Below are 24,493 nucleotides of genomic sequence, written 5' to 3'. Positions count from 1 at the left end.
TCCTTTCTCTGGATCCTGTAGCCGTCTGGGATAGCTGTGGCGATGTCGGTGCCGGAGGTGGCGTTGGTCCAAGTTTCCGTGAAAAACACGATGTCGGGTGAGAGGGTGTCCATCAGCTATGGCGTGCCAGTGTAGGGAGCGCACATTGAGAAGGATGCAGTTCAGGGTTTCAGTGGGTCATCCCGTAGGTGGTTTTTTAGTGGCTGAGAGTGTGGTGTCAATGGTGAAAGAACTACAGCAGTGTCCAAACGAAAACTGCCCATGGGTCGGGATGGGTGAGGATATTACGCAGTCGACGTAGCCTCCGGGGTTGAGGCTGGCTAAGTAGTAGCGGTGGGGGCCAGGAGAACCAGTGTTCCTGGCACTGGCCACTGTCGGGTCACGGACAGTCACAGACGGGCTTGCTTTTGGCGCACCAGCGGCGCGACCGCTGCGAGACCTTGCAGCGGTCACCATTAGTAGGGTAGGGTGGCGGGAGCAGAGGAGTGGGAGGCGGGAGCGGGGCTGACCGGGGCCGGGCCCCAGGGGCAGCAACGGCGGGAAAATAAGCAGCACCCACAAAATGCAATAGCGGGGTAAAAACGTAAAACACAGAAATTAAATTAAGAAGACAGAACGTAAGAGAACAATCAGCAGGCAGCACAGGTCACAATACAGTTACCAGCACCGGTACCGCAGCGGCCTCGAACCCATGGGAGGAATTATTCTTTTGAGGCCTTCCATTAATGCTTTAATGGCAGGTACCTTGAACAATGACAAATGTCTATTTTGCAGGTAAGCTGCTATGGCTGCAAGATGTAAACTAATTGATGTGTATGCTAGATTACGTCTTTGAAGATGTAGAAGGTAACATATGATGTGAAGAATGGAGGCATTTAGAGGATTGATTGTATTATTATTACAGGATATAACAAATCTTTTCCCACTTGGCTGCATAGTAGGTTTGTGTGGTGGGGCGCCTAGCCTCTATGATAACGGTCTTACAATCAGGTTGAAGATTGAAGTAACCAAATTCTAGTTTCATCTCTCCATGGTTCTGCGATGAGAGTTGTGGCAAGAGATGTAGTTTTGGGTGCGGGACTACTGATAGTTCCAGTAATGTTGTGTACCATGGTTGCCTGGCCCATGTTGGAGCAACTAGGATCAGTGTTAGTGACTGTTGTTGCATCTTGCGCACCACTAATGGAATAAGAGGCGGAAAATTGTAAACAAATCTGCCTGACCAGTTCATCCATATCGCATTGCCTTTGGACAACGGGTGAGGATATCTGACTGCGACGCTTGGGCATTTTGTGTTTGAATGTGTGGAGAAGAGATCTATCTCTGGATGCCCCCACATATGGAAGAACTTTTGAATGAAGTTCCCACTTGTGAATCTGTTGGCTTTGACCACTTAACAGATCTGCTTTTTGATTCTGTATGCCTGGAAGATGTTGGGCTAAAAGGAATATGTTTTGAGGAATAGCCCACCTCCATATGCTCTGTGCTAGTTGAGAGAGCTGCAGAGAGTGTGTCCCCCCTTGTTTTTGTAAGTAATACATTGCTGTTATATTGTCCGTTCGGACTAAGACAGCTTTGCCTAATATGTGTTTCTAGGATGATTTTAATGCCAGAAAGATTGCCAGTAACTCCAAATGATTGATGTGGAGTAGCTTTTGCTGAGGTGTCCATGGGCCTTGTGTGGTGTGATGTAGTAGATGAGCTCCTTAGCCTGTGAGCGATGCGTCTGCTGTTAGCACGATCTGTGGAACCGGCTCTATGAACGGTTGCCCTTTGGAAAGGCTTTGGGTGTTCTACCACTACAGAGAGCGATGTGTGCAGCCGTCCACCAACACCAGATCTGTTAGCTGACCTTGAGCTTGGTTCCACTGACATGCTAAGCATTCCTGTAAGGGTCGCATCTGGAGTCTTGCATGCGGTACTATGAATATACAAGAGGCCATCATCCCTATTAGTTGCATAAACACTCGAGCTGGAAGTGAGTGTTGCGGCTGAAATATTGTTATAAGGGCTTGCATGCTTGCTATCTTGGCTGGATTGGGATATGCAAGGCATTTGGAGATGTTTATTGTGGCACCTAGATATTGGATGTGGGACGGTTGGAGGTGTGACTTTGTGAGGTGTAAACCCTAAGTCGTGGAGTAGCTGAATTGTGGTGCGTGTGTGATTTACACACTGGGTATGTGACTTGGCTTTTATGAGCCAGTTGTCCAAGTATGGGAAGATGTGAATTTGTTGTCTTCTTAAGTGGGCTGCTACCACTGCCAGACATTTTGTCAAGACTCTGGTCACTGTGCCGAATGGAAGAACCCGGAAATGATAATGCTGACCGTCCACTACAAAACAAAGATATTTCCTGTGAGCAGGGTGAATGGGAATGTGGAAGTAGGCGTCCTTGAGATCTAAGGTGGCAAGGAAATCGCCTTGTTTGAGAAGAGGAAGGACTTGTTGAAGAGTGACAATATGAAAATGGTCTGACTGTATGTAGAGGATTAATGGTCTGAGGTTCAAAAAGGGCCTTAGGGTTCTGTCCTTCTTTGGGATGAGAAAATATAGGGAGTAAACCTCTGTGTTTTGATGATGCAGGGGAACTGGTTCTATTGCGTGTTTTTGTAGGAGGGAAAGCACCTCTTGTTTTAGAAGTGTTAAATGCTCTGATGACATTGGATGCTGTTTGGGTGGTATGTTTGGTGAAGTTAAAGTGAGTTCAAGGCAATAACCGGATTGTATGACTTGTCTCACCCACCTGTCCTTCGTAATGGTGTTCCAGACAGGTAGGAATTGTAACAGTCTTCCCCGTTTGGAGTATAATGGTCCAGGGGGAGTGGAGAGAAGTCATTGTTTGGAGGTGGAGGCAGTGCAAGTATGGATAGTTTTGCCTCTACCCTTGTTGTTATTGCCCCTGTAGCCTCCTCTGTAATAACCTCTGGTAGAGGAGGTCTGGGTGGGACTTTTATAGGAGATGGAGGAATTGTCAGTGGTAAAACCTCTGGAGGCGCCCATATAAGAGGAGCGACAAAAATACATTTTGGGAGTTTGCGATTGCAAAACTCCCATTGATTTGGCAGTATCAGTATCTTTTTTCATCTTTTCTAAAGATGAATATACAATAGGCCCAAATAAATGTTCGTGGTCAAAGGGTTGGGTAAATATAGTAGTTTGAACTTCGGGTTTAAACCCAGAAATGCGTAGCCATGCATATCTACGTAAAAGAATACTGGTATTGGTAGCTCGGGAGGCTGTGTCTGCAGCATCCAGCGCACATCGAATCGATGTATTAGATATAAGTTTGCATTCCTGGGTGAGATCATTGGCCCTTGTTTTATATTGATCTGGAAGCTGTTGTAGTAGGGTCTTTGGTTCGTCATAGTGTGACCTATGATACCTAGCCAGCAAAGCCTGCGTGTTAGCCATTCTCCATATGTTGGCTGCCTGGGACACTGTTCTTTTACCAGATGTGTCCAACAGTTTTGATTCCTTATCAGGAGGTGGAGCATTACCTGAGGTCTGAGAGTTAGCCCTTTTCTTGGCGTTGGAGACTACCAAGGAATCTAAGGGAAGCTGCCCTTGAATATAGACAGAGTCAGCTGGGGCACACTTGTATTTCTTTTCCACTCTTGGGGTAATGACTCTAGCCCTTACAGGATGTTTAAAAATGTAATTGCGCGTTTGATTGCCCCTTTTAACATTAGGAGAATGGAAGTGGGCCTTTGAGATGGTGCAAAAGTGTCGATGAGGAACTCTTCTTCTATAGGGTCTGTGTGCAAATTCACACCGTGGTATTCTGCAGCTCTGTGTTTGAGCTGAGTAAATCCTATAGTGTCCTCTAGAGGGGATGGTCTAGATGGGTAGATAGCATCTAGTGGTGTATCAGGAACATCTGGTGTGCCATAGTTGTCCCATGGGTCATTTGGGATATTAGGATGAATAGGTTCCCCTAAAGGTTCATCACCCCCTCCATCCCCAAAGTCGTCCTCATCATCCTGAGGTGATGGGATAGGAGAGATGTGGTGTGGGGGAGGAGGTGGAGAAGGAATTCTTAAAGGAGAAGTAGCAATGTCTCTTTTTTTTAAAGGGAGTGGAGCTGGTGCATGTTTGTCAATTTTCCTTTTGTTGGAAGGACTAACTATAAGGTGACCTGTCTTTGGATCTATGTCAAGAGTTCTTTGGGTTGGATCAGGTCGAAAAAGCTCCTCCTGTTGAGTGTCTTTCTTCGGTGCCGAGTTTTTTTTTGGTCCGACTGTTTGTGTGGCACAAGTTTTGGCGTTGTTTTATGCTCCTTAGGTTTGGAATCAGGAGTTTTCTTGGGTTCTGAAGGTTTAGTTGGGGTCTTTGGAACCGGTTTTTTGTTTGGTTCCGATGATTTTTTCGGATCCGCACGTTCAGTGCCAGTGGAATTCGGTGCAGAATGCACCGATTTGGAACCAGGCTTCGGTGCGGATGAAGACAGTGGTTTCTCTTTGGGTTTCTCTTTTTTTGGCACCGGGGATGAGGTTTCGGTACTGAAGGTAGGCTGGATTGCCAGTGGTTTCTCTTTCGGTTTGTCTTATTTCGGTGCCAGGATGGGGTTTCGGCACCGACGATAGACTGGTTCGATCCCGAGTCGCATGAAGCCTTATGTGTTGACTTCTTTGCTGGGCCTGAAGGCGGGCCGTGGGAAGTTTTGTCCCGACGTGCACCTAGGCCCGAGGGTGAAGGTTTTACCGATCCTTTTTATGAATGGGTGGAGGGGAGGGGTCGACGTCAGTACTTACAACCTGCTGTCCTAGAGTGATGTCTTTGACGTCAAGTCATCGGCTCCGGAGGCACTAAAGTTGCCCTCTTTGATGTGCTCCTGCTCTGGTACTTTGATGCCTTCTTGGAAGATATCGTCAGGTATCGATGTCGATGTTCGAGCCATAGTTCTTCAAGCTCGACGTTCCCTTATTTTTTGTTTGGAGTGGAAAGAGGCACAAGTTGGATGGTCTTTGGCTTTGTGCTCGGACGAAAGGAAGAGATTACACACCTCATGACAATCAATGTGTGGAAACTTGGATCCACATTGAGCCGAGGACACTTTTTGAAGGAGTCCTTTCCATGAGCCAAAGGCCTGATGGCGCAGATAGGCCTTAAGGTCTACATCGACGACCGGAATGGAAGAAATTCAAGTTTGTAGAGATGCACGTCAAATGGGAAACTCGATCAAAAACGATACCGAAGAATGGGTGAAGGATTGTGCGTCGAAAGGTAGATCGGTAACAAGACCAAAATGGAGCGTGACAAATACATCCGAGCCCGATGGCGGAAAAAAAAAATCTGAAGATGGAGTTGATGCCCATGCACACCATTATCCACAGGAGGAGTCACCTATTTTGTGACTTCTAAAAACTTCTACCAAGACAACAACAAAGTTGAAACATCCGGCCCAACACCAGATGGCGATCTATGCACAGTGTATGATCTGCAGCACTGATGCCTTGAACATACATTTTAAATTGCTGGTTTATTTTACAGTAAAACACTTTATCTTTTATAAGGATTATCCTGTAATCCCTTGTGTCATTTAACAGGACGGAGGAAGTATATGGATGGTAGAAGGATGCAGGATTTATCATGACACATACCCTGGTCACCCTAAAAGCTTGTTGAGTGGCTTCAGGTCTCTTGACAGAATAACAACCTGCAACTGTATCATTCAGCTAGAAAAACCAGAGGGTAAAATATATACATGAATTCATGCATGCATTTGCGCATTATGAAAAGATAAGTTAAGGATTCATATCACTAGTTATTATTTTTACACCCCCTTACTTCAAACATCATAAATAGTGACACAGTAACACAATCATCTCCATGGCTTACCTTTGGACGAGAGTTTGAGGATGCTGTTACCCACAGCCAGAATGGGATTCAGGTCAGAGGTTGGACTTCTGCTGACAATGTGTCCTCCTAGTGACTGAAAGCATGGAACATTTTCCGGTCATTTTCTGGACTTGTGAACAATACGGAGCTCCCTTGCCCAGCAACCCCCTCTGTGGACCGCCATGAACTGGTTCCTCATCTAGAAGTATTTACCAATAAATACCCCAGATGGAACACACTGTTAAACTTTCAATGATATTAACTGAGCCAGAGTCTTAGAATGTTGGAAATTCCTTCCACAGAGAACCAAGGCTTCATTAACATTAGCAAAAGGAAGGAACAAACTAAATGTCAGTCATATTGCAGTCTCTAGTTTATTACAATCACAACCCACCTTATGTTATTTTGACAACTTCTACAGCTGACAACATAAACTCAGTTGTGGCTCGGTGTGTCTAATAATAGCTGTTTTTATCACCCAAACATTTATACTAATTCTATCAACTTCAGAAGAATGTGTAAGTCTGACGTATTCAAATCTGACAGATGAATTGTAAACATATAACTCCCCATATCACATCAGCAAATTTTACATTGATTTACAAACCCAATCCTACATCATCTGTGAGATAACCTGCTACTCTATCACTGTCCCCTAAACACTTGTACCTCCTCAGATTGACTCCACCTTTCCTTTACTCAGACCTCTTCGTATCTATGCAATTGCCACAATATTATCAGTCAAACAAAACCTCCTTCCTCCAATAGGTGTCTCAGAACCAATCCAGCACTCTCAATTTAAACATAGCATTCATTCACCCAAGCTCATTTACCTGCCCTATCAACTACTTCGCCATACTCAGCTGACACAGACAATGGGGCAAGGACCCTTTTCAGATAGGGAGATTACCTGCCACGTCTGTCCCTCCTATGGCTCAGTAGAGTCAGCATGCATGAGAGTCACATGCCTAACTCACCTGATATCGAGGGTTGCCATCTAGGGCTCTGACTTGATGGTGGAGTATCAAATTAATCATTTTATTTAGATCTTGCAGGTAACAATAATAAAATACTCCATTCTAGATGTCCTTGGAATACATTGGGGACTTACCGCTACATTCCTTATCTGCTCTGCGCCTAGAGTCTTCAGTTGTTGCAGCAAAGCTTGGAATGTCTTGGTCTTCTCATTGGGGTGGTCTGCAATGGCTTTTTTTAATATGTCCTTCATTAGTGTCAGGTTACAAGCTGCTCCCAATGACAGCCCTAGAACCAGAAAGCACGGTTTACCAGAAAAAAACTGAATAGTAGAGTCATGGTCTAGTAGTTATATAATGAGGCAACATGAGATGTAATCTTTCATTCTCCACCTGACTAATTTCTTTGATTCTGGGAAAATCACTTTATCGCATTGTAACTAATTTTCCTAGTCTTCAAAACTAGTTCTTCACACCATTATTAAGATCTATATAATGAACTGAACATTCATGGTTACTGGTAAAGGTCTAGTAGTAGATTGTTTAGGAAATTATGACGCAAAACACTCAAGCCAATATTTGAGAAATTGTGACCCACTGTCTTCAACATTAATGTTTGAAAACAGGATAGGCCTGAAGAAGTGGAACATTCCATAGAAACAAAATCTTTTCCTCTTTTCCATGTTAGTTTTGTCCTTTTCAGGAAAATATATTCTATCGAATTCCACCAGTAACTGTCTTCATCTCTGAATATTCAATGTCAATAGAATAATGGGTGGGAAGTAGTGCGTAATTGGTACCGGCGGGTGCAGGGGGTGGGCACTGAAACTCATTTTTGGGAACCTGGACTTATTTTAGTTTTAGATTTTACCCAAAGTCAGAGAGAGAAAGGCAAACAAAGGATAAAAAATGAGGAAGAGAAAGCTAGGAAACCAATGACAATGGGATAAAATAGAACCAGTAAGTGCATATTCAAGAGTGTTTTTATTGTTGCTATGTGATGTAGGAGGTGTATGGTGGAGGATGAAAGAGGTAGAATAAAGACTAGGTATACTTGATGTGCGGCAAACACAGCATACTGAAATACCAGTGATGGGCTCTTACGGAAAATAATAGGCCATGCATTTATTTTTACAAACAATTAAACACTGGTGGGAAGGCACAGAAAGATAATGGCTTTTAGATTAGAAGACATTCAAGGCTTCCAGAGGATTTCAGTTCTTTACAGAGAAGAGTTTGGGGGTTTGTCATATGACTCACGTGCCTCTAACTAAGTTTGGTCCATCTTTAAGTAAAAGGAATTAGTGGCATGTAAAAAGTGGAGGACACAACACTGTTAGGGCAGCACACATTGCACCAAGAGTATACTTGAAAACACTGTCTAGAACAAGAGCAGTCTCCTTTTGCTGTAGGCTAGACACAAATACGGTTTATAGACTGGCAGATGCCATCCAGGAAGGAGAGTTAGCAAAGAAAATCAGGAAATCGGCTAACCCTGGTCTGTGAAAGTCACTACAGTCAGATCCGGAATCTTGATGGGGGAGATGAGAACTGGGTAAAACACTCCATTCATTTTCATCTCGAGACCTGTTGGTGAAAGGAATACTTATGAATTATTTTTGAATGGAGAGGGTGAGAAATACACACAACACAAACTACTTACACATTCCTTGCTTGTCTTTTGGTCAGAAGTAATGGGATAAAGTGGTGTTGGTTAATGTATTGTGTTCTTGATTGTAGCAAGTGCTCTTTAATGCTGTGGTAAGTTGTAGTTTTGTTAAGATACTTTTGTGGTGTTGTGTATTGTTATATTAGAAAGTAATATGTACTTGTTTGTTGAAGATGGCGTGATACTATTGTATTTGTTGATGGGGGTGTGCTGTTGTGGGGTGTGTTGTCGGCCAACGTGATATTTGGTTAGGGAACTCACAGGATGGGGCATTGTTGTGTAGGTTGTTAGCCATATAACTTTGTAATTTATTGTGTCTTTTGACATTGATGGATGTATTATGTGCTATAGGCTGGAATGTGTAACAGTGTTTTGCAGTGTGGTGTTGTGCATTGTGGGGTGATGAGATCAGCAGTATGAAAGTGCGATGTGACTGATAAAGTGTATGCGGCCTGTGGTTCTAGGTCAAGGTGTTGTGAGATGAAGTATATGGTGCCATGTAGTGGTAGGGGATGCATTGTGGAGGTTTTTTTTTTCTTTTGTTTTTTTATTGTTCGATTCACAGTTGTACATATACAAAATAAAGTGCTTGCGGTGCTCAATCTCAATTTTGGTTGATATACTGACACAAACATGGGCCATTCTCAGATCACAACAATATCAAAAGTGCCATTAAAAAGTACATAAGTGCACATCGGGAAAAGGATTTTCCTTTAACATTTCGTCTTGCAGTTTCACAGACTAGCTTTCAATGGACTTCCAGCATTTCTCAAATGTTGTTAGTGACCCTGATCTTAATGCAAAGCGTCTCTCCAGCTCTTTAACTTAGTGAAGTTTAGCCCACCAGGCATGGAAAGTGGGTACAGTATTACTTCGCCAATTCTGGAGAATTATTATCTTGACACCAGACAAGAATTATCTTGCAAACATTCCTCTTGCATTTTATCTATCATTATGCTTGGTGAACATCCCAGAATTGAAGTATACTTGTCAATAGTTAATGCTTGACCTGTAGTCGTTCTGAGATATTTCTCAACTTCTTCCCAAACAATGTGAGTCCAGGTACCTCCTCTCCTCCCTCTTCGGAGCAGCAGAAACACCTGTCTTCTATCATGGGGTATAGATTATAGGGGAATGATGGGGTATATTAAACATTTTGTGTAGAATTGAATTCTCCTAAAATGGTCACCTCTGATTGTCGTTGCACTGAGTTTGTTAATTCTATTCCAGACCGCTCTTAGGGGTCCATTAGGATGTCAGGCGGAGGCAATCCGCCCGACATCCTTCCCTGCATTCCCCCCCGCCATATTATGATGGCGGAGGGGACCGCAGCGGTGGGAAACACCGCCCGCCTGTTTTCCGCCCCGGCCGCCTTGCGGCCGGGGCGGAATATGTTGAATATGGTGGCGGTGTCTATTAGACACCGCCAGCCATATTACAATGGCAAAAGTGCAATGCCTTTCCGTGGTGGCAATGCCGCCACGGAAAGGCAGGTGGTCTTCACTCTGGGGGCCCCCAGAGTGAAGGTTAGTTGGGGGGTGCACACGGGGGGTACCTGTGGTACCGCCCTTCATTTACATTTCATTTACATTTACATTTCCAAAGCGGCAGGAACCGTGCAGTGCCTGCCGCTTTGGAAATGTAAATGCTGTGATGTATTGTCAGCATTGTGGCGGGTGGTGCAGAGAGCACCGCCCGCCACAATGCTGAGAATACAGGATGTGCCCGCCCGCCATCCTAACGGACCCCTAAGGATCTGGAGGCCTTCTTTCTTCTTTCATTTGTCTCGGGCCATTTCATTGACATCAGAGGACTTATTTTAATTAAAAAATGTCCCCCAACTGCTTATTGACTGCTTATTCATTTTTTCTAGTAGGGCTTTGCTTAGTTTTAAGACCACTTAAGCATTTCTCTAGAGCGAAGCAGCCCAATCTCTATCTATGGCCACTTTTTCCAGGAATCTGAGTTGTAAAAGTCTCCCACTTGCCTTTACCCATTCTCTTCCCATTTCTTTAGTACGACAGTTTGCAACAGTCTATCCTCCCCGGTATATAAATCGGCCAAACATGTAGAGCCGTTTATCCGTGGGATTCCATAAAACTTTGACAGTTGGGTTATTTGTTTTAGAAACCACTGGAGAACCTTATATCGTACATTCTTTGGGTTCTTATCGGATCTGCGGTTATGTATTCGTTCAATATTTTTTTCATTACAAAATTGTCCATATCTGGCAAATTAAGATGATTATGGAATCTGTGCTTATTGTGTGCAAAATTTGCATAGTAGTACTCCCTCAGGTTTGGTAGGGATAACCCTCCCTACTCATTCGGATTGTTTAAAGTGGCTAGTGCTAGTCTTGGAACCTTATTAGCCCATAAGAAAGATGAGAATAGACCATCTAATTCTTTAAAAAAGGAATTTGCAGTACACATGGGACTGCTGCGAATAAGAAATTGAATAGTGGTAGAATTGTCATTTGTAAAAGGGCCACCTGACGTATTATTGATATTGGGAGTTGATTCCATTTTATCTAGTAAACGTTTGACTTTTTGCACTAGGGGAACATTGAGGATCTTTAATTTTGACTCCTTCTTACATTTGTCATCATTTTGTGTTGCCTTTACACAGGCTGCTCTATTCATGAAGTGTCTCTGCCCTTTGTACTGCAACGTGTTGAAAACCCCCTCTGTCCTTGTTTTGAAAACCAATCTCAGACACCAGCTGGCCTAACTGCATACAGACATGTCCTGCCATTACTGATTGAACTATAGGTGCTGTAATTGATTGACTTATGGGTTGGGCAGAAACACGACTTAAGGGGGACGTTCTGGTTACATGATGCTTTGTTTTGAATGTTTTCCTATTGGCTAATATTTTGCAGATCTTGTATGTCCATATTAGGTATTTTGCATGTTTGCAAAAGCTAGGACTGCCCCTTACTTTTGTGCTGAGTTTGTAACCCTAAGCATATAAAAGGCCTCTGTGTTCTGTACTCTTTAGACTGCCTCACTCAGTTGCTAAGGCTCCTGTGTGACGTAGTCTCACTTAATTAAGTTTAATAAAGATGTCTTTTCATATTTCAGCTTCTGTGCCAAGTTCTTTGTATTAGTGAGACCCCTGAGATTGAAGATTTTTTTATGTTTGTGTATTTGGTCCTATCATGAATTGTTCTTGCTGGTCCTGTATGTCAGAAGTGACACAGTAGATTGTATTGACAACCGATCGCCACTAACTGGTGACCAGCTGTCAAAAGGAGGGTAAGGAAATGAAAAAAGTGTAATTTTGATTTTAAAACCTGACAAATTAAGCAGGCCTGAATATTGGGTTTTGGGCTGCAGGTTCACAGTGCATAAAGTACATGACATGAAGTGTGTGCGTCACCACTCATTCGCATATGCTATTGTTTTGTCTATGCTTTTTGTGCTTGATATACAGCAAGTATATCTGATGGATTGACATGTGCGTTTTTTATTTTATGCATGTTTTTGTTTTATGTTGTTGCTTCTAATACTATTACAAGTACCCCTGTGTTGTGAAGGGATTTGCATGACGATGCGTATCGCTGCACAACAGTTGGGTGGATTTGCGCTGATACTAAATTTCACAGATATGATTTTTCATTCTGTGAGCAAGACAGACAACACTTCACCAGTGCATGTCTATTTTGGCTATAAAGGTATTGAAGAAAAATAACAGAGATATATAGGATCAAAGTGTGTCACCTGCAATTAGTCACGATACTGTTCTCTTCCCTTAAGGAACAGGCAGCCCTAGATTCATGTTTCTTTGATTGGACCTAAGGATGAAATTATAGATTTGTGGCTCTTGCTAAAGGTGACCTAAACTTTTCATTTTTTCCCTGAAAAAGGAACTGGAACATTAGCCGAGATTACCGTATATGGTGTAGGGGCCAGCGGTAGAGTTAAAATTTGTGTACTATTTTGACTTTTGTGCATCACCCATACTCTTGGTATTATGTCACAAACGTAACTATCACCCGAGTAATTTTTTTTTTCTTCCTATAGATTTTTCTTTTGCCGCTTCTCCCCTGACTGATGTTGCATTGTGCCTGGTTATTGGGGATTTTAGCTGTGTCCTACTCACATTTCCCTTTTCCGTATTCTTTTCACCAGTCAGCTCATTTTTCCTTTTGTATGACCAGACTGGTTTTCAAGAATTTTCTTTAGGCCTACTTCGATGTTTTCCAGTCTGACTGTCAGGGTAGTGATAGACTGGTTAACTGACTCAATACTATAGAAAGACAAGTTTTCCACCTCAATAGGAGACACCTTATGTTTTTTTGAATATGAAGAATTCAATGCCTATTCTAATTTGGTTTTTAGTTCCTTTATTCTGCTGCTTTAATTTTTGGTGGATCAGATATGTTCTAATCATGGAAATACTAGGACTTTTTAGTTCTTTTGTATTGCATAGTCCACCTGATGCACAATTATTAAAGGGAGGTATCTACATGTCCCTGATAATCTGTATTATGTGATTTCGCTTTTGAGGTGTACGAGATAAGGAATTTAGGAACACCTATATGTAATCATTTAGAGAAAAAAAATATAGAATTCCCATGTAGTTATCTACCCTTAGATGGTAGAGGATATGCTCTCACATGGAAACCCAATTGAAGAGGCTAGAGGCACTGTTTTGCCTACTGCTTTTGTCTTTGTATTCTATGAGAATGACAGTGTATTTTAGATCACAATAGGCCCATGGTGTATGGCCACTCCCTCGCAGATTGCAGGCCACCTGCTTGCAATCCCCTTGTTAAAAACAATAAACTGTTTTTGTACTACATTGAAGGAAACTAACAACTGTGTTACATTTCCTACGTCACTAGGTTCTGTGGGATCGAGTCATGACCATGCAGAACGCTGAGTAGCATATTTCCGTGACAGCTATAGATGAAAACTCCCAGCACCCAGAAAAGGAGCAAGACTGGACAGCGATCGCCAGCGTGCCATCAGTGGTATCTCCAAAGTATTGTGCTTGCTTCATCAGAAGGCGTTGAACATCAGAAAAGAAGGAGGAGCTGGTTTTGCCACAGAACCAGTTTCAGTGCAAAAGAGCAAAAGAGAAGGATCCCTGTTGTTTTGAGGCTTCAGTTTTCCACCTGTCATGTGCTGGTAACCTCTGACAGTGTGCAGTCCCTTGAGCCCCTTGGCCTGAGTTTTGGCCACACCCCCCCTTTTCTTTGCTCCAACGGAAAGGCAGTGCACCGGTGGATCCAGGATTGGCAAAATGCACTACATTGTGGTACCTATGATTAAATGAAAGAGCAGCCCGAGCATCCTCTGACACTGAAATGAGAGTGTTGGAGCCTGAAAGTGTTGCTGAGTGTGAAAGTATGTTGCTCTTTCCCGATTAATAGTACTTGGGTCTGCATGAGATGATCTGTGCCCATGACTAACGAAGAGCACAATATCTGTAGTGCCTGCAGCACAGGAAATATTGGTGCACTGCATTGAGACATTGAGACTTTTAAGTGAGCTGTGAGTGTTTGCCAGGAGGGCACTCCAACGGATACTGAGAAGCACCATTTTCATGAAAGGCCTGAATGAAGAGGCCCATGCGGAAAAAAACAACAGAAGCAGATTTGATGGACAATAGAAGCCTGCCAGAGAGGCTTGGACGGACTCTGGGTATTTCCCGTGCGATTGCATAGAATGGGTGTTTGGAGACTGATTCTTATTGTTTTACTGGCATTGTCAATAGTCGCTAAAATAACTAGGAGCCCTGAAAAAGTTTGCTAAATAATTTTAGGATTTGCTTTTGCCTAGGGTTGTGAAAAAAAAATGATAAACCTGTTTGTAATAGTGGTCATCACTTTCTTTTGCTATCTGAATGTTAAATGCTTTGTTCTCTTTGTATTCCTGCTGATAGTTTATATATACCTGTTTGTATAAAATGAGTAGAATGCTCACCTAGCAATGAATTAGGATTTGCCTGTGTAATGGCAAAAGGAGGGTCTGAGGTTCTTTAATTTTGACTCCATCTTACATTTGTCGTCATTTTGTGTTGCCTTTACACAGGCTGCTCTATTCATGAAGTGTCTCTGCCCTTTGGACTGCAACGTGTTGAAAACCCCCTCTGTCCTTGTTTTGAAAACCAATCTCAGACACCAGCTGGCCTAACTGCATACAGACATGTCCTGCCATTACTGATTGACCTATAGGTGCTGTAATTGATTGACTTATGGGTTGGGCAGAAACACGACTTAAGGGGGACGTTCTGGTTACAAGATGCCTTGTTTTGAATGTTTTCCTATTGGCTAATATTTTGCAGATCTTGTATGTCCATATTAGGTATTTTGCATGTTTACAAAAGCTAGCACTGCCCCTTACTTTTGTGCTGAGTTTGTAACCCTAAGCATATAAAAGGCCTCTGTGTCCTGTACTCTTTAGACTGCCTCATTCAGTTGCTAAGGCTCCTGTGTGACGTAGTCTCACCTAATTAAGTTTAATAAAGATGTCTTTTCATATTTCAGCTTCTGTACCAAGTTCTTTGTATTAGTGAGACCCCTGAGATTGAAGATTACAGTTCTTCAACATAGTTTAGTATATATAGCTCCTCAACCCATTCTGACACATAGATCCCAAGATACTTCTTGGGCCTAGAGTTATGTAATAACCGTACGCTTCATATTATTGTCTCACTTGAACAATTGCATAATAACATTTCTGGCTTGGCCTTGATTATTTTATAGCCACCTATTGCTTGAAATTCTGAGAAAATCCCCAGTATTTCCTTTTTGATGTTCTCCCCAGACTTAAGAAATAAAAAATTGTCATCGGCATAGAGTTTTATATTGGTCATGCCTTGTAAAGGTGCAGTTTGTAGTGCTTTTTGCCTGATGGCTATTGCCAGGGGCTCTATGAATAAGATGATTGTGTATAAGGGGCACCCTTGCCCTGAACCCCTACTTATTCTGCAATTACCCACATTTCTAGAATTACATATTATTTGTGCCATCAAGTCCTTATACAGACTTCTCCCTAAATGTATAAAACTTTCTGGAAAAGCAAATCTAGCAAGAATTAAAAAAAAGACACTCCCAAGTCACCAGATCAAAAGCTTTCTCAGCATCTAAAAACCACACAAGGCGGACCAATTACAGTTCTTTACACAGGAGGTTGCGAGGGTCTACCGCGGCCCGGAGCAGGGGAGAGAGAACGGTACCCCCCGCCACGTACTGGCATACATTGCCATGCAGCAAAAACTGAGACTCAGAGGACTGACTCTAGAGGAACGGACGCTCCGGTTATGTTGGAATCGCTCACACAGACGGAATGGACCCGGGCACCCCTACGCGCCTGAGATCCCACTGGGCATGATGACAGCTCTCCCACATGGTGGAGACTGGTCGAGACTACGACTGTGGGAGGAGGCGGGGTTACAGGTGGTGGGGGATCTTTATGATGACGGTGTTTTAGCCCCGTACCAGACATTACAAGATTGATACGACCTTCCGAGGGGAGATTACTTACTACATGCAGCAGTGGTGAGAGCCATACAGGCGCACTGGGGGGAGGGGATGATGGAGCCCACGATGACGTTGGTGTGCCAATACACAATGATGGCGGCAGGAACGATTAAGGCAGTTACGTGCCTCTATTCCAGAATGCACATTGACACTCTACAACCACTCGCACCACTGAAATCTAAATGGGAAGCAGACCTACAGATAGAAATCCCAGACACAGCGTGGTCCCAAATAGTGCAGAGGGCTAGGAAGAGCACCAGAAATGCGCGTTTCCAACTAATACACCTCTACATCCTCCATTCCATAGGGCCTACCTCACCCCGAGTAAAATAGCAGCGTACTTTGGCACAGAGGACGCAGCATGCCCCAGATGTAACCAAGTAGGAGCGAATCTAGTACACATGCTGAGGAGCTGCCCCCATATACAAGAGTATTGGAGGGAAATAGGGGACACCCTGAATAAAGTAGCGGACAGGGACCTGCAGTACGACAGCGCGGTCACAATCTTACACTGGTTCCCTCACACACGCAAGAACAAACTGTCTAGCAAATTCATCGACATGGGTCTACTCATTGCAAAGAGGGAATTGACCAAGGGGTGGAAATCGAAGGTAGGGCCGACACACCGGAGGTGGCTGAATGAATTTTTGAAGTGGGCAACGGCGGAGAGTACGATCAGATACCAACTGGCCCGCCGTAGCTCAGACGAGAAAGCACAGGACGCAGCGATGGCATGGGAAATGTTAGTGCAGGCGCTGAGAGATAGTATAATGGACGAGGAGGGAGATGAGGGGGCGGAGGGACAAGTAGCTCCAGTAGAGATGGTAACGACCCCGGCACCTACACCGGACACACACACACAGTAAAATACAAAGCTCCGGAAGCCCACAGTATAAGCACACATCCTGCCACCAGGCATAGACGTAGACACCGGGGAGGGAGGGGGGGGGGGGGAGAGAGGTATTCGGGATACTGTAGCGGAACATGTACGACGGATGGTGGGATGGGGGGGGGAACACTAAAAGCGGAGAGCAGAGGGTCCCATAAGCTGACTGCAGCAGACAACCCAGTCACATGTATAAAAGGTAAAAGAGTAGCGCCGCCCGACCTCCTGAATGTGGGCTGAATTGCTGTGTAAATGACATCTGGGATGAAGTAGGAGAACGACTCTGCATACGGAGATCCTGTGTTCAGTACAAGTACACTGTAATTAACTCTGCAATAAAAATTGTTTAAAAAAAAAAAATCTAAAAACCACACATGTGCCTCTGTGTTATTCTTATTAAAATAGTCCAAAGCTTCTATCAAAAACGTTGTTTTCAAGGAGAGTTGTCTACCTGCTACAAAGCCACAATGGTCCTCGTGGATTATTGAGCCCACAATTTTATTGAGCCTGCTGGTAAGAAGCTTTGTAAAAAATGTATAATCAGTGTTGAGAAGGCTCATTGGCCTATAGGAGTTTGTGTTGTCCCTGTTTTTGTCCTTCTTCAAAATGCCAACTACCACCGCCGTATGGAATAGTATATAGTTAGCAAGTTTGAGGAGTTGCGCATTTAAAGTTGGGGCAAACCTTTTATATAATTCTACTGCCAGTCCATCCTCCCCAGCTGCTTTACAGTTAGCCATTGAACTTACCACTGTATCTATTTCTTGTGGTGGTTGTGGTATTTTTGTGTAGTCTGGTGTGGTGGCGCTTGGGATTTGATGAGATTATAAGGTGCGAAGTGCGGTTATGGATCTTTGTAAGGTGTTTTATGGGGTGGCATTGTGTACTGTATTGTTTTAAATGTCTCATAACGAGTCATGTTGTGATGCGCTAAGCTGTTTGCTAAGATGTGGTGTGATATGCTGAGGTGTGCTATACTTCATGTGTATGCCAATAGCCAAGATGCAGTTGTTTGGAGTTTCTGAGTCTGTGCGCTTTATGAGTAGAGTTCCAAGAATACTTGTGATGGAAAATCTGAGAGGCAGATTTATGCTTCCTGGCGCATCCCTGCAAATCAGTAGGGATGCGCCAGGAAACTTGCGACAAGCATCTCAATCCTTGCACCACCACAAATGCCCCGTATTTACAATGCGGCACATCATGGCGCAAAGAAATGCAGATGCATGTCGCATCTGCTGCCGTAACGTTGGCGCAGTGCTGGAGTTGCATTGTTGGCGCGACGCAACTCCAGCACTGTGCCAACCCTGCCTATGTCTAACATGGTGCGTCAAGCCTTACGCCTGCTTCAAGCAGGCGCAAGGTTTTGACGCATCAGGGTCGGAAAAGTGACTGAGTGAAATCTTGTAGATTTCACTCAGCCACTTTTCAGAGGCGTTCCTGCGCCGGAACGCCCCCCCCCCCCTGCGCCAAAACACCCACATGAAACCTGACGCAGGTTCCATGTGGCGCAGGGCTTTACAATGTGACGCATCTCCCCAGATGCGTCACGTTGTAAATACCCAACAGCATGGTGCTGGCTTTACACCTCCGCTGCGTCAAAGAAGTGATGCAACGGTGGTGCAAAAGTGGCATACGGGGCTTGTAAATCTGCCCGAGTGTCTCGATTGTAGTATTGGTCCTCATAGGGATGAACAGGGCCAAACAAGAATCCCAAAGGGCTTTCTCCCTTTGCACCCTTGGCCTTTCTCTTAGATGTCTGTGCAAAGACATCCCTGGTTCCTGACTAACAGTAGGCTCAAATAACCCAGGGTGGCCAATGGACTGTCCTCAGTCAGTTGCCGTGAGGGGTTCTGCATGGGACTGGGCTTGGTATAGGAAGGGGGAATTTGAAAGCTTAGGGACTTATTCTCTCAGTATCTTAGAATTGTAGGCGCCTCCTCAAATTCATTATTACATTTTTTTTTGTAATAAGCTGACTGCTTCTCTGAAGGAGTTGATCGCTTACGAAGCCCTGACTTTGCAACTCTATTTGTATGTTAGAAATTTCTCACCCTATTGGATGCAAAACAACTCGCCATCTAATACTTATCTCTGTGCTGCAATTGATACAGAAGACAATAAGATTCTTCTCGGCCGACTGCAGTGAAAGGTGGGATTCTCATAGCGTAAATAAGACCTTTCTGTGTGAGGGTACAGGTCAAGTCAAGTCAAGTCAAAGAGGCTTTATTTCGATATACAAAATATCTTAAAAAGCATACGACATAAAAGCATTGGTAAAAAACATTATTAAAAAGAAGGAAGAGGCCATCCCGCACATATAAAAAGTTTAAGAAACCCACAATATACATAAATAGCACAATCCTAACTGCGGTACAGTGGGGTAATAAATTAATTAAGACGGTCTGTATATACAGACCTTAATTAAACAATTTGGCAAAGCCAGTTTGACCTAATGCGCCAAGTCCAGACTAAAAACTTGGCTATGGCACATACATATATCGAACGAGTGTCCGTCTGTAGAATTCTTAGGGCAACACAACACTGCCTAGTGCCCAAAACCAGACACACGGGTTTGATCCAGCGTCCACGAGGTGTCTTGTAGGCAGGACATTCGAAGAGCAGGTGAGGAATGGATTCAGGCCTGGTAGGACAAAAGGGACAAAAGGAAACAGTTTGGTGTGGTGGTTTCCACCGGGAAGTGAACTCCCTTACCGGGAGCATGCCAGTTCTAAATTTAAAAAAGAGGGCTCTGTCCCAAGGGGTTGTGATAATGTCCAGATAGATCTCAAGCAATGGGACATCTTTAATCAACAAAAAAGACCTGGATGATCTACACAAGTTGGTATTGGTGTTCCTTTTGGCCGTGATCCAGGACCAGTAAAGCTTTTTGAGTACTATCTTGGGAGGGGCAGACCGCTGGTGCCAGGCCTCTCCCAGCCCTAAGTTCAACAATAGAGCTTTAATGTATCTAAGCCATTTCACTTTCGCCCAACTGGGGGAATCCAGGATCTCTCGCAAGCCCTCCGCATAGCTGCTAAGTTCCTTCACCCTCCAAATGCGAGCCCATAAGAGGAGGGGGCGGAGCCTCGCTTGATCTTCTATAGAGCGACAACCCATGTGAGGGTACAGGTGAAAACGGGAGGGTTCACATAGAAGAGAGCGTACATTAAAGCCTGGTTTACAAAAACAGGTGTAAATTACAACATGCTTTGATTATAAGTATGGATTGTTGTAATTTAGACCTGTTTGGCTCATTCACAAGAAATGGTGATTTTCACATCCATAACTCACAGATGTTTGGTCAGAACTAGAGGCCAATGATTTTCTCACTTTATGTTTGTGTTCCGCACACACTGCTTACAAAACACATTTGAAGTAAGATTTTTAAGGAAGAGGCTACCCAAAAAAATGACTAAAGAACTCTGTATAAAGAGCGAGATTTACACCCTGTGAAAGCCTTTTACAGGTTAAAGAGAAGAAATAACTGGTTTGCTTTACCACCTTTGGCCCTGCCACGAACAAATTTAGACGAATAATACTTAACAACTGGCACCTTCTTGAAAACTTGGACTGTCCTTTTCCAAAGCCGATGTTTGCAATGAAAAAGAATCAAAGCATGGGGCAGCAGTTAATACGCGCAGACATTTCATTACCGAAACCAAAAAGTGACCTACTATCAAAATGGAATATGAAACCAATAATGGGCCACCATAAATGTAGAAACTGTGTGGCCTGTAACCGTACTATTGAAGGGACTGAGTTTAATCACAATGGGGTAAAGTGGAAAGATACCGACTTTACTAATCATAAAACTAAGAATGTAATTTACTATGTCCCTGCCAAAAAATTTTCATTGGCAAAACCTGTCAACAGGCAAACATTAGAATTACGCAACACAGGTCACAAATTAAAAAGAAGGTGTTGACTGCGCCAATGGTTGAGCATTTTCTTGAAAAGTCTCATACTGAAAACAATTTTCAATTGGCTATTCTTGCTACAATAAATGCGGCTAAAAGACAAATTGATTTAGAAAGTGCATTATTACAGAAAGAAGCATACTTAATAATGAAATTTAATAGTATAGCTTCAGGTTTGAACAGCATGAGTGAACTAAATAAAATATGAGGCTGCGAATCCCATAATGCATCTCTGTGGTTCCCAAAAGAAAGTGCACTGTGATTGGTTGATCCGGCTGGAAACACCGTCCAACTTTGATTTAGTAAGTGGGAGGCGCAAAATGGCTGACACCACTGAAGGAATTTTGTAACTGGGAGCCAGATGAGAAAGACTCGTGAGTACCTAGCTTTAAAACTGCATAATCATAATCAAACTGATACTGCTATGAACACTTCGAGATATGCAAACTGATTTGCATATCTTATTGCAGTAAAATGCGAGCGTGAGAGGTCCATGCGAAAAACGAAAAGCGGCGTCTTTCAGCTTTGGCTGATGTAAAAGATAGTTTCGTTTTACAACGTTACCACGAAGTGAAACATTGTTGCAAGCTTCACGAGTAAACAAAATCTTCTTTTTCTGTAGAAACTAGGCTTCCACAGCCACACAAAGTAACAGAGTAAAAGAGACTGGCTCAAGCTTGTTTAAATCAGGTACTGTCACAATTTTATACCGATAAAACGTGCAATCAAGCGTGCTTGGATATAAATAGAAAATATACATGTTGTTTACAGGAACAAGCCCTTCGACAATAAGCCACAGAATACTGGGGTGCTTAAAAAGGAAACAAATGAGGTATGACATATTAATTAAGAATCGCGGCTGCTATTTAAGTCCGCTCTATGACCAGAACTAAAATATTTTATATATTTTTCTAGAAAATCGAGAAATTGTAAGAAAGAATCGTTTAATCTTATGGCCCACAGAAGTGTAAGATAGTGAAATCTTACGAATCAGGTACAATAATATATAGTAACGAGTATATAGTGGTGAAACAAACATATAGAGAGACTCTAAAAGTGTGTTTTTATGTCACAACTTCTTTACAGAAAAAAAGCCCTGGTGAGAGTCATGTTAAGGAATACCAGGACTTGAAACGCGTCGGCATATCCCTTAAACGTTGAGGAATGGTGGTTTAATTCCACTTCGCAAATAAGGATGGAATGCCCTAGTGGCTCAAATTGAAAATAGTGATGTTTACTTTGGTTTAAAAATTAGCTGGATACCAATTTGTAGATATCAGAAGAAAATTTAGAATTAGTGCAACAAGTTAGAAGTTGTTGTCTATATGGTTGAATTTGAATATTGTTTATTCACAATTTTGAGTTGAACAGTTTTTGTGATATTGTTTTGTAAAGCATGATTTATTTAATGTGAATGTAAAATGTTTTTTATGAAGTGTCTTTTCTATGTGACTATGAAGTGACAATGTTTTCATTTTCCATGTGTTAATGTTTGAGGAAATAAAAAACTAAAATATAAAGTAAAAGGTATACATAATATACCAGGATAAACATAAAGAAGAAGTGTTAATCCTTTAAGCTAAAAATTGTTTATGCTTGAAAAAGTCAAGGTATAGGCTCATTCCTGGTTGCTTCACAATATAACGGCCCTGCCTATCCCTTGTCCCGTGGGCCTAACTCCCCTCTATTTTTTTATTTTATTGCGGCACCATCCTCTAAATCACAGGTACTCTTAGTATGGCCCGCATTGTACCTATGTTTTATTTATTTTTTATTTTTGAAGAGTGTTAGCAAACACTGCCACAGCAGCGCAGACTCCAAGAGGCTCTGCTCTATGGGGGCCCAGCGTTTCCAGCAAAAGTCAGAGTGGAGATGCATGGGTGCTAAGAGGTGAAATACAACCATGCCTCATTCACAAGTAAATGGTCTTTTAAAAACCTGTGAAGTACAGCGGTGCGGCTGTGTGTGTGCCCAGGAAGCTGTCTCAGCCCAGGCTGCCACACATGGGGGAGGTGACAGACAGAGGGAGATAGAGGGAAAGAGACAGAGGGAGACAGACAGAGTGAGACAGAGGGAGAGAGAGAGGGAGGGAGACAGAGGAAGGGAGACAGAGGGAGGGAGACAGGAAGGGTGACAGAGGGAGACAGACAGAGGGAGATAGAGGGAAAGAGACAGAGGGAGACAGACAGAGTGAGACAGAGGGAGAGAGAGAGGGAGGGAGACAGAGGAAGGGAGACAGAGGGAGGGAGACAGGAAGGGTGACAGAGGGAGGGAGACAGAGACAGAGAGAGGGAGACAGAGAGAGAGGGAGGGAGACAGACGGGGGAGATAGACAGAGGGAGGAAGACAGAGAGAGGGAGGGAGGGAGAAAGACAGAGGGAGGGAGAAAGACAGAGGATGTCAGGGTCCGACGTGTGCCTACCCAATGGTGAAACCGGAAACTACATCTCCCAGAGTCCCTGCGGGCTGGAGGGGTGGGAGAGGCCATATAGCACGGAGAGACGTCGGGTGCGGTGCACGTGATTTTTGTCTTGCTGGAACATTGTTACACGGACGTCTTGGTTCTCCGTGTTTTCCTGTTTGGTTCGAGAGAAACTGTTGCTTCTTTGGAGGTAATCCCGCGGCTGTGGGATTACGTTATTTGGAGTCCTGCCTGTTACCTGTGTGAGGGCGGAACGTGGTGTGTGTGGCCGGAGAGGGAGACGCTGGATCCATTCCTCCCGAGTCCGACAGTAGGAGCCTTGGCAGTGTCGATGCGAGAGACGCAGGATTTGCCCCCTCTCGCGTCGGAGTGTGTGTGAGCCGGTGCGAGAGACGCCGGATTTGCCCCCACTCACGTCGGAGTGTGTGTGAGCCGGTGCGAGAGACGCCGGATTTGCCCCCTCTCGGCTGGTATTCACTACAGTGGTTAAGAGGTGCTCTGTGCCGTAGCGAGAGATGCAGGATTGCCCCCTCTCGTGATCAGAGTCCTCTTCACGTACCCTGAGAATACTTTGGGTTAGGTTCTGGCGAGGGAGACGCAGGATTGCACCCTCCCGTGGCCAGAGTCGTAAAAGAGGGAACAACAACTTCTGCCTCGGGTAAGAGAGCCTCGTTCCTCATGATTCCTCTTGTCCTGTTTTGCAGTCCCAGTTAATGACATTGGAGTTGTACATATATATATTTCGAGTCAAGCCAAAAGGACATTCTGTCCGGTTGTAGTTTCTTTCAGAATCCACAAACTAGATTTTTGCACTTGAACTATTTTCTTTTGTTTACCTCTGTTCTTCTTATCTTTTGTCTAGCAGCCGGAAAACCTATCCTGTTGGTTAGACTGTCATAATTCAAGGGGCGAGACCGTATGGTATGTAGGAGTGGCATTAAGGGGTTTTGATAGGAAAGGATAAGGAAGGACCGGTGTAACAAGGGCTTTTGTTCTTTTAGGAATCTTGTTCCATGTACGAGAGAAGACATCTCATCTTATCATTTCGGATAAAAGAAGGGAGCTACAGTCTGAGAATTATCAGGTAGGGGTTGGGTCTATAGAGCTATAAGGAAGAGAAGTGTGAGGGCCTGGTATTAATGCATGGCATTTTGTTTCTACAGGCATCCCTTCTTCAGCGGTTCCCGCCCCGTCATTTTTCCCTCACCTGCTTACTACCGTACTCTGTAAGTAATTATATTCAGAGTGCGGGGAAAGCTGGAGGTGGACCCTTCTTAGCATCACCCTGATTC

General features: G+C 43.7%; 1 protein-coding gene across 1 annotated transcript in view; it reads right to left on the bottom strand.

Annotated features, from left to right (window-relative positions):
• LOC144822537 (aldehyde oxidase 1-like) overlaps positions 1 to 24,493 on the bottom strand; it is a 661,088-nt gene that overhangs the window by 453,490 nt on the left and 183,105 nt on the right. The window contains exons 10-12 of the mRNA XM_078680183.1: positions 8,310 to 8,402; positions 6,953 to 7,104; positions 5,842 to 5,935 (exon numbers count right to left, since the gene is read on the bottom strand). Coding sequence (XP_078536309.1) covers positions 5,842 to 5,935; positions 6,953 to 7,104; positions 8,310 to 8,402 — 339 coding nt within the window. The remainder of the gene's footprint in view (positions 1 to 5,841; positions 5,936 to 6,952; positions 7,105 to 8,309; positions 8,403 to 24,493) is intronic.

The sequence above is a fragment of the Lissotriton helveticus genome, chromosome 3_1 (genome assembly GCF_964261635.1).
Source record: "Lissotriton helveticus chromosome 3_1, aLisHel1.1, whole genome shotgun sequence".
NCBI classification, from domain to species: Eukaryota; Metazoa; Chordata; class Amphibia; order Caudata; family Salamandridae; genus Lissotriton; species Lissotriton helveticus.
This window is presented reverse-complemented; position numbering and strand designations above follow the sequence as displayed.